The sequence below is a fragment of the Astatotilapia calliptera genome, chromosome 13 (assembly GCF_964374335.1).
Source record: "Astatotilapia calliptera chromosome 13, fAstCal68.1, whole genome shotgun sequence".
Lineage (NCBI taxonomy): Eukaryota > Metazoa > Chordata > Actinopteri > Cichliformes > Cichlidae > Astatotilapia > Astatotilapia calliptera.
Genome location: NC_137434.1, coordinates 28,420,268 through 28,430,917, shown reverse-complemented (window position 1 = coordinate 28,430,917; position 10,650 = coordinate 28,420,268). Strand labels below are relative to the sequence as shown.

The following is a 10,650-nucleotide window of genomic DNA, read 5'->3' as shown; positions in this document are numbered from 1 at the left end:
TTTATACATTTATATACCTTTAATGTAATTTTTTTAAATTCAAATTTATTTATACAGCGCCAAATCACAACAACAGTCGCCTCATATTGTAAGGTAGACCCTACAATAATACATACAGAGAAAATTCCAACAATGAGCAAGCACTTTGGTGACAGTGGGAAGAAAAAACTCCCTTTGAACAGGAAGAAGCCTCCGGCAGAACCAGGCTCAGGGAGGGGCGGCCAACTGCCGTGACCAGTTCAGGTGAGAGAAGGAAGACGGGATAAAGACATGCTGTGGAAGAGAGAGACAGAGATTAATAAGAAGTACAATTCAATGCAGAGAGGTCTATTAACACATAGTGAGTAAAAAAGGTGAGTAAAAAAGAAAAACCCAATGCATTCTTATGAAAAAAGCCACTATGGTCACTTTTATATGTTTTGTTGAAGAAAAAATAGGCATAATTCTTTATTTGCTCTGCTCTACTTCTCAACATTGGTTTGTCTGTTGAGTTTAGGTGCCTTTTTATGGTTGATTGATTGATTGATTGATAGGTCAGTGCAGAGGCGGAGCCAGACATTTGAAACACCCGGGGCTTAGCCCAAAAGGATAGTATGCATGTGGGATTTTTTTTTCCCTTGGGGGGGGGGGTAGAAATGACTGAAAGATTAATTGGCTCTGTTTTGAGTTTTGTTCAAAAAAGAATGACTTCATATAGGGAAAAATATATATCACATGTGCAGAACACCTTAAACTAGTTTTTTAATTAAGCAGCAAGGCAGAACAAAATCAGGGCTGTATCAAGACACGAGGACTAAACCCCAATTCAACCAGACCAAGAACTGATCCAGAATTAAAACAGGACTACAACAGTTCAAAATCAGGACTACTTGGGACTTAACCAAGACAGAACCAGAATCAGAACTAGATGATAGTAGCACTAAAAATCATCATAGACCTGCACTACATTTATTTTTTAATTTTTACCAAAGTACAATATTTAGATTGAGAAAGGTTTATATAATTATTTAGCCTTGTTGTGCAAACAAGCCTGCATAACTTAATAAATATAGAATTTGAAAAATAACAAACCTAAAAAGAAACACTAGGTACGAGATACATGAGGACCTATGATACGGTGATACTTTTGGTAAACAACCATTTGACTAACATGTGTGTCTCACCTGCTCTTGTTCATCTCTGTTCTGTCCTCATTCTCCATCTCCCTCTCTGTTCCTCTCTCCCTCTTTGTGCTGACAATCATCAAATATACAGATATTTACAAACTCTTCAGATAAAAACACAAACACTTTTTAATTGTAACATCAAATCAGACTAAATGTTTATTTTTTTAGATTGATAAATATAAAAAACATATTTGTTAACTTTAAGAGTAAAGAGAGAAACTGTCTGTATTTCTTAATTGCAAATGGCACCAAATTGTATTCAAATTGAGCCACACTTATGGAGCTCCACAGTTCTTTTCCTGGTGTTTTGGTTGACATCTCTTGATTTTCCCATGTCACAGAAACAGGCTCTGTGTTTTGCCTTATATGCATCCACAGCTGTGCCACCTGTTTACTCACATGGACTCTACTAACCTATCAGAAGCTTCTTCAGCTCAGAATGGAATCGTCTGGAGTTTTCTTATTAATTAACAATAAACTTAGTGTACATGTACTCCTAAATTTGATGAAAGTGATAAAAAACAGAAAGCTCTGTCTCTCTTTATTCTGACATTTAACTAATTCAAAAGATATTTCAATATTTATCTAAAACAAAAGTTTACTCTAAATTGATGTTGTGCAGTAAAAATGTTTTATGTTTTCTCCCTAAAGTGTAAATATCTGGTTACAAATGTGAATATCCTGCTGTGTACTGAAATCCCTCTTGTTTTGCATACAAATATACTGAACAACATACAAAGCATAATATATAAAATAACATTTACCTGAGTTTTTCTTTGAAAGAACCCTCGAATGTCCATTCTTATATTTCAGTACATAACTGAAACCGATTTAGTCGGGGAGGGTAAGAACTGAAAATATGAAATAAACACACGTAAGCTAAGAATCTCTAAAAAAAAATAGCATTTGTTCGGCTTTTCATTTCGCCATTTGTTGATTCACTTGAAGAGCAAGTAACGTAATATTGGTCAAGTGATCAGTTTGATATCAATCTTTCGTGATGCACCGTCATATTTACATTATTTGTACGGTACGAATGATTTGCTTTGGTACCTGGTCAAACTTAAGCTCTCCTTAGTATGGCTGGCTCCGTCTCTCCAACAGCGCACTGACGGGCAGCAGCTGCCCCGCCCCCTCGCTCAGTCGCTTAGTGCCTGAGCTTGGATCATACCAATATCAGGGGGGGATTCACGCACAGTCGTAAATTCCCACAGTGTGCACTATGTGCTTCGAATATTGTGTGTACTTTTTGTTTTATACAGTTGTCAGCCAGGCATCTAACTATGAAAAAATTGCACTCCAAAATACCCCGGGCTTCTGACAAAACAACCCGGGCTTAAGCCCAGTAAGCCACCCCCACGCTCCGCCCCTGGGTCAGTGGTAAGTGGCTTAACTGAGAAGCAAACAAAAAAACCTTCAGAAAGTTTGAAGAATCATTTCTCAAGAACACTTTAAAAACACGCAAGAAACTCTGGCTCCTTGGAAGCAAAGAAGAAAGTGGCTCAAGACTTTTGCAGGTAAGTTGAGTAATGTAAGTTAATGGTTTAAATTCTTCTTACAAAAAGTTATTCAAAACAAAATTATGCGTTTTTCCCTTTTTTCATCTATCACTACTTGATGTGGAAAATATCTACAGTGTATTTACATATATCCCAATATTTAGAACATGTGCGTTACTCCACTTAAGAACTGTGCCTCTGATGGACTTTTTTGCCCCATAAAAACACCCACACAATCTCATGCTTGAAGACATGTTTATTCCCAAATTTAGAATGATTTTTACAGGTTTGCAAGTGATCATAGCCAAATGTTGTCCTGCCAGATTGCTTAAAATCATCACAGATGTTTGTGATATGATTTCAATGAGGAGAATGTTTTGAACATGAGGAAATATCTTGCTGATGCAACTTTGAACTTCCAAATTACAGTGTTTTATCATCATGCGTATTTGCGCAGGTCAACTCCCAAACAAAAATCACAAAAGCACCATGATAGCATGGCACTGCTAACTTTTACATTCTGTCTCTCACATCTGTAGCTGGGGAAAAAAAACATATAAAATGCTACAAAAAGTGGTTCAGCTATTTGATCAAAAGTTGTTTACTAAAACCAGAAATAACTCAAATACATTTTAACCTCTGACTATTTTCAAAAATGGTGAAGTAGATGCTAATTTTCAGAGGCCCCCTCTTTCTTAAATATTAATTTAATTTTGATTCAGTGAGGATTCGATGATCTGTAATAGTATCCAGCATAAAATGCAATTTTCAAATTCAAATTGCATGATATTTGACCTTTTGGCCTCTACTCTTTAATTTTCCAAGTAGCAGGAAATTGTAAACCTGAAAAGTAATTTTTGTGCAGTGTGCAGATGGTTCTTCAATGGAATTGCTTGTAACATTTGCAGTTCCTCTATTGTTGCTCTTCACCAGGGGTGAGCAACTCCAGGCCTCGGGTGATTTAAATGGCTAAATTAGCTCCTCAACATGTCTTATAGTTCTCCAGAGGCCTGGTAATGAACTGATCATGTGATTCAGGTGTGTTGACCCAAGGTGAGATCTAAAACCTGCAGGACACCGGCCCTCGAGGCCTGGAATTGCCACCCCTGCTCTACACACTTAAATAATTAAATAAGCTTGGTTGGTTGAAACATAGGGCAGCACGGTGGCACGGTGGTTAGCACTGTTGCTGCACAGCAAGAAGGTCCTGAGTTCAATTCCACCATCAGGCCGGGGTCTTTCTGTGTGGAGTTTGCATGTTCTCCCCGTGTTTGCGTGGGTTCTCTCCGGGTACTCCGGCTTCCTCCCACCGTCCAAAGACATGCAGTTTGTGGGGATAGGTTAATTGGATAATCCAAATTGCCACTAGGTGTGAATGTGAGTGTGAATGGTTGTCTGTCCCTGTGTGTTGGCCCTGCGACAGACTGGCGACCTGTCCAGGGTGTACCCCGCCTCTCGCCCTATGACAGCTGGGATTGGCTCCAGCACCCCCCGCGACCCTGAAAAGGATAAGCGGTAGCGAATGGATGGATGGATGGATGGTTGAAACATCCACTGACACACATGTAGCCAAGTAAAAAAAACATGTATACATGTTGTACTATTCTGTGTAATTGATTAAACTGACATGTTTCGTTTATCTGTGTGAATTAAAGTAGTATTTCTTAACTCTTTTGTATCTGTTTCTGATTTTTACATTGTTATTGTTAAAGGTGAAACATCTTCCGGTATGATGGCGCCTGTGTTTGGCTTTGCCGCTGCCGACCATGGTTTTAAACTTGCTTTTGGTTGATTTTTATTTTTAGGTTTTAGCTTCTGTGAAGCACTTTGTGATTTTTATCTTGAAAGGTGCTATATAAATAAATTTTTACTTTACTTACTTTACTTTACATCAATACATTAGAAACAGATGTGAAGTAAAACAGTTCATGACTAAATCTTAATTTAATAATGTACACAGGTGTAAACTGTGAGAGAATTAATATCCAATCAGTTATTTTAATTGTCATATTTGCTGACTAGTGACCCTCGAGCATTACATCATTTCTCTCCTAAACGTATGCAGAGTGCGGCGTGTCTGAAGCTCAATTGTTCCTGGAAGAAGGACTAACACTTGTAAGTTAAAATGTGGCTGAGGGTTATCAGTGGATGGGTTACTAACCAGCCTAGCTTGTTTGAGGCATTTGCCTTAAAATCTGCATTCTATTGAACTGTGAACTTTGTAGAAGGTACCCACACAGAGACCCCGAGACACGGAGATCAGAGTAAGAACATTTTGTCCTTTCCCAGAGTCACTTTCGCTTACTGATTTTTATGAAGGGAAATGTCACAAGCTTTTTATGGAGATCATTTGTTTGCTTGGTTTTGCGGTTTGCATTATTTAAATTTTATTGTCCTTACATTCATGTAGCAGGAGGGTTAAGGGGCATTTGACATTTGTACTAGCTTCTCCAATGTGTAACTTGGAGTACCAACTTGGACTTTGACATATTTTGCAATGTAATGATGTTCAAAAGTCACCCTGAAGTTAATGATCAAGTCAGTTTGCCAGGCAAATTTCTGAAGAGCTTAAATCCAACCCTATCATATAAAAGGGGGCAGAGAACTCAGAAGAGGACATTGCAGCTCGAGTGCATGCACCCTATGCAGCTTTTTATGCAGGTGAGTAATCTCAGTCTTTGTATTGATACATGTTCACATCTTTAACTTTCTGACATTTTAAACTAACTCTAAACCTCTTACTTTTGCAGTCATAAGCAGAGCAAAGATGAAGTTTGAGACCATCCTCGAGGAAATCGATGGGTTTGGGCGTTTCCAAATCGCCATTCTCATCCTGCTGTGCACCTCGCGGATGGTTCTCCCCTGTCACTTCTTACTAAATAACTTCATTGCTGCTGTGCCCCCTCACCACTGTGACATTAGCACGCTGGAGAAGTCTTCAGAAGAACTCTTCATAAATTTAACTCAGGAGCAGAAACTGACTGTCAGCCTTCCTGTACGAGAAGATGGGGAGCCGAAATCCTGTGAGATGTTCGCAGAGCCTCAGTTTCAGCTTTTATCCAACAACTCCAACCGCACTGACCTGCCCACAGTTTGGTGTCAGAGTGGATGGGTTTATGACAATTCCACCTTCATTTCCACGCTGGCCACAGAGGTACAGTAAAAATAGTGTACGACTAAAAACTAATATTGCAAAAAACAAAAAACATGCACAGATGTGTGTGACATAAATTGACTGTCATGAAATTCAAATTTTATTTAAAAAAATATTGACCCTTACATTGGCCTGAATAGAAGAAACTAGTACCTAAATGGATCAAATTAAATGATGCTTTCCTCTGTGGGTTTCTTTCCCAGTGGAACCTTGTCTGTGATAAAAAGAGCCTGACAAAAACCACAAACACAATATTCTTCGTTGGAGTTATGATCGGAGCCCTAGCTTTTGGATTCTTCTGTGATAAGTAAGGCAGTTCACTTTATGCTGGATATGCATTTGTTTTTCCATTGTTCAATTTATCGTGCACAAGGAATAATAGTTGTGATAATTCTTTGGTCAAAACCACACTTAAAAAACATGACTGTACTTTTACATTTGTGAAACCCCTTTGAGGCCTTTGTAGGTTGCTATGGGAAAATGTACTTCCTGTGCTGTTTCCAGGTATGGGAGAAAAACCATGCTTCTGGTCTCTTACATTTTGTCGATCGTGTTCGGCTTCTCCAGCACATTTGCAAACTCCTACATACTGTTTGCAGTGCTGAGATTTTTCACTGGATTTTCACTGACAGGAATCAGCATCATCTCAATAGTTCTCAGTAAATGACTTTTTTTGCCTTCAAAAAATGTTAACACATCACATGTTGCGCCCCTAAAATCAGTTGTTGTAGGTTTAAAATTCATAATTAACAATAAACTAATAATCATTCATTTTGGTACTTTTCATACCTTTCAGCCATTGAGTGGGCTGACATAAGTCATAGGTCAACTATTGGGGTGATTGGCAGCCTGGCCTGGTCTGTAGGTTACATGCTGCTGGCTGGGATGGCCTTTCTTCTCACTGACTGGCGGACGTTGACCATGACAGTTACAGCCCCGTTAGGATTCGCAGTTCTAACCTGGTGGTAAGTGAAGTACAACAGCAGGGGAACAAAACAGATGTTTTTTATTTATAACAACATTAATTCATGACATTTTTTGGAAGTGTATTTCCCACATCTGACTTATAATCGTTGTAATTAATGGTTGATTATTTTGTATGATTATAATTGTAGGTGGATTCCTGAATCTGCTCGCTGGCTTTTAGCAAATGGTAAAGTGGAAAGGGCCCAGTTTTATCTTGACAAATGTGCAAACATCAACAGAAGACAAAAACTTTCCAGAGAAAAACTAGAGGTAAGGCTGGGCTTCGTTTATAACTTCCCTCAAATACGTCAAACCAAAACTAACAAGCCCATTTTGAAAATGTAAGAAAATGAGTCGAAAGTAAAGATAATCGTTTAAAAATGTAGGGAGTAAAAGTAAAAAGTTGTCAGAAAAAAACTGCTCAAGTAAAGTACAGATACCTGACAATTCTACTTAAGTACATAAGTTAAGTTGCATGGGTTAATCAAGCAAAAAGTTTTGCACTGTGAGAAGGCGCCAGCTCCTACTGGAAAAGAGATTCAGGATCTGTACAAAGCTTGTGAGCAGACTAAAGAAATGCTCTGAAATCTCTTGGTAGACAGTTGTATAATCATCACAGACAGCAGAAACTTCACATTGGACTTCACACACTTTGGATACTGTGCACTCTTCATCCACACTCTTTAACTTTGATGTTCAATGGACTTTTTATCAATGATCAACAATTCAATTCTTTTTCTCCTTAGCCTAAGTTACATGTTTCTGACTTTGTCTCTGGTTCAGGGGTGGTTTGATGTGGATTGTGGCTCTTGAAACAGTGACATCAGCCTTAGTCCACACTTTGTGAAACTCCAGAGTTCTTGAATGAACTTTTCTTGAAAGACCGCTTAAAACTGCAGTCATTCCTCCTGTTTCATCACCTTCTTCAATACAATACAATATGAGTTTTGTGCCTCAGCATTCTGAAGGACAAAACATTGAGACTCTGTGTATCATTTACAAGAGAGACCTGTTTCGAACCAACATATTAAAATAGCAACAAAAAAAAACAATAAAAATTTCGATTTAGCCCAGAAATCAATATCCATGTTTAACTGCTTATTATTTCTGTTTTTCTACAGACTCTTTCCAACATAGAAGTCCAGGAAAACCAGGCAAAAAACTATACGTACTTCCACCTAGTCAAAACACCGAGAATGAGATGGTTAACTTTTTTACTTGGAATTGTTTGGTGTGTATCAGCATGAAGACAATACCAACAACAATTATATAAATCATAAACTACCTCTATCTACTACTCTGAGATTTTGAATTAATCAGAAATCTCTTTTCAATAGTTGAATTTTGAATGCTGTAGGTTTTATAAAAATACTTTTTTATATTCTGCAGGTATGGAGTCGCCTCAACATACTATGGAATCAGCTTGAACATCACTGGGTTTGGTTTGAATATGTACCTCACACACTTTATCTATGGAGCCATTGAAGTTCCTGCCAAGCTCACAATTTATTGTTTTCTCAACATCATTGGACGAAGGAAATGCCAATCAGGCACGCTGCTACTGACCGGGATCTGCATCGGGATAAACATCTTTATTCCCAAAGGTCACTGAGAGCTTTTTGTTACCTGTTTTCCAGAAGTTTTGTAACCGCACAGACTGCAGGCTGGTTTGTTTATTTGTAATACTGTGAAAACTAAAGTGCACTCATTTTATTAGCAGAGGTATCTTTGTGAAACCAATAACTTCTCACTTCAGGTGCATTCATTCACCCAAACAGGGTCACTGTAAAAGAGAGCACAATAAAATCATACCGTGAGATTTTAATGTGCTCTCTTTCACAGGAAGAGGAAGAATGCAGTTTTTCTTGTGTATGCAGTTTTTACAGCCAGTCGTTTGTGGATCACTGATTTGAAGGCTTGAGTTGGGAGTTTTGCCTGTTGGCATTTTGTGAAGATATACATCCATCTATTTGTCCATCCAGCCATCCATCCATTCTGTTTTTTGAAAACACATCCAGTTTAGGGTCATCGCAGGGCTGGAGCGTATCCCTGTTGTCATATTTGGGAGAAGGGGGGTAGACCTTGGACAGGTCACCAGTCTATCGCAGGGCTAACACACGAAGAATGATAACCTTTGACTTACACTCACATCTATGGCCAATTTAGAGTCTCTAATTAATCTGAAATGCTTGTCTTTAAGCTCTGGGATTTGCCCTGAGTACACAAAGAGAATCCACACAGCGGGAGGGAGAACATGTAAACTCCACACATACAGGACCCGGCTAACCAAGCTTGCTAGTTTCTGCTAGCCTGTTTTTTTCCCAGCATACATTGTTCATTTACTATGATATTAATTTGTATGCTAGTTTTGGCATCGAAATTGTATTTAATGGTACCTGTCAATCACAATGTAGCCATTACCTGAAGTATTACTATCTTTTTTTTTTTTTTACTGTAAATTAGACTTTTTTAAAGATTTTTGTGACTGAGACTGTTTAGTCATCACTTAAGTTTTTAGTCAAGTAATAACTTACAAGCAATCACTACTTGATTTCTTTTTCACAAAAGCCTTCTGCTGGCCATTAGAAAGAATGCAGGTTTTTAGGGCACTTTTTTGGTAAGACTTTAAAACCATGCTCCACTTTTATTTACAGATGTTATATCCTTAGATTACCAGACCACTGCTGTAGAATAAATACTGCAGCTTATACTGCAGTGATCAGTTTTCCCTTTTGTTTCACAGTAACTAAATGTAAATGATTATTTATTTATTTCCTTTTTTTTTCTTTAGATCTGTGGCACGTGCGTGCCATTGTTGCCACACTTGGAAAAGGCCTTTCAGAAGCTTCATTTACAACCATCTTCCTCTACACCACTGAGCTTTACCCTACCGTGACCAGGTCAGTGATTCACTTACTTCCAATCCCTTGACCCATGCCAGTTATTTTTTATTTGGTAGGATTATTATGCATTATTCCGGCATTGGATGTTAATTATTATTTGAGTAAAGATCACCTAAGGTCTATAAACTCGTCTGCCTTCAGCAGGGTTACAGAGGTTTCACTTCCTCTGACTTATTTTCTGTCTTATCAGGCAGAATGGTTTGGGCTATACTAGTTTCGTGAGTCGTCTGGGAGTATCAATTGCTCCACTCATCCTGCTGCTGGAGGATGTGTGGACTCTTCTTCCTCAGATCATCCTCTGCTCTTTAGCCATTATTTCTGGCCTAGTGGCTCTGCTTCTTCCAGAAACACTGAATGTGAAGCTGCCTGAGACAATTGATGACATAGAAAATCCAAGGTTGGTGACATAATACAATACATATATTAAATTAATACATTAAATGTGTAAAAAAAAAGATATATATATATATGAAGTTATTTAAAATATAAGCTGTGTGATTTTTTTTTTAAAGACTTTTAAGCCTTTTGTTGAGCTACTGATGTTTTATTTAACTTATTTTAAATATTATGTTGGTCTGTATTCATTTTTTTCCATTCTTTTTAATTTCAGAAAGAAAGATGTATCCAAGGAATCCTCGCTTATTTTCCTAGAAGTTAAGTCACAATTAGGTTAACGAAGAACGAATTCAAAATCAAAAGAGATTTTGACCAAAAATGTAAAAAAAGAAAGAATAAATGTCATTTTTTATAACATTAAAAAATTGCACTGACCAATGTTCAGTTACAATTTTATTTGATCTAAAAGATGATGCACTGTATTAGACTTTATATGTGGACCTTTTTCTTTAAATACCGAGACAGTTTCCCACTGATATTTACACAATTGAAAAAAAGAAAAGAAAAACAAAATGAAAAAAGGAAAACGAAAGAAATATAGATGTGTAACTGCATTCAAATCTAAG

General features: G+C 37.6%; 1 protein-coding gene and 1 long non-coding RNA gene across 2 annotated transcripts; one reads left to right on the top strand and one right to left on the bottom strand.

The window, feature by feature from the left end:
* LOC145419641 (uncharacterized) lies at positions 1 to 2,360 on the bottom strand. The gene is made up of 4 exons (XR_013900951.1): positions 2,220 to 2,360; positions 1,931 to 2,017; positions 1,164 to 1,232; positions 1 to 273 (listed from the first exon to the last, which is right to left on the bottom strand). It is a non-coding gene; the product is annotated as an uncharacterized LOC145419641 (long non-coding RNA).
* A 305-nt stretch (positions 2,361 to 2,665) lies between these two features.
* Positions 2,666 to 10,458, top strand: LOC113035313 (solute carrier family 22 member 7-like). Its single transcript, XM_026190804.2, has 12 exons — positions 2,666 to 2,683; positions 5,260 to 5,326; positions 5,416 to 5,819; positions 6,023 to 6,126; positions 6,324 to 6,478; positions 6,616 to 6,784; positions 6,935 to 7,055; positions 7,907 to 8,016; positions 8,175 to 8,389; positions 9,577 to 9,685; positions 9,879 to 10,085; positions 10,299 to 10,458. Exons 3-12 carry the CDS (start codon positions 5,433 to 5,435, stop codon positions 10,360 to 10,362), a joined length of 1,641 nt encoding a protein of 546 aa, XP_026046589.2. The 5' UTR covers positions 2,666 to 2,683; positions 5,260 to 5,326; positions 5,416 to 5,432; the 3' UTR covers positions 10,363 to 10,458.
* Positions 10,459 to 10,650: the final 192 nt, after the last annotated feature.

Excerpts from the sequence above, each read along its gene's own strand:
- LOC113035313 (XM_026190804.2), top strand. The coding sequence starts at position 5,433 with ATGAAGTTTGAGACCATCCTCGAGGAAATCGATGGGTTTGGGCGTTTC. Across the intron at positions 5,820-6,022 it reads TTTCCACGCTGGCCACAGAG|TGGAACCTTGTCTGTGATAA; the intron begins GTACAGTAAAAA and ends TTTCTTTCCCAG. Across the intron at positions 6,479-6,615 it reads CATCATCTCAATAGTTCTCA|CCATTGAGTGGGCTGACATA; the intron begins GTAAATGACTTT and ends CATACCTTTCAG.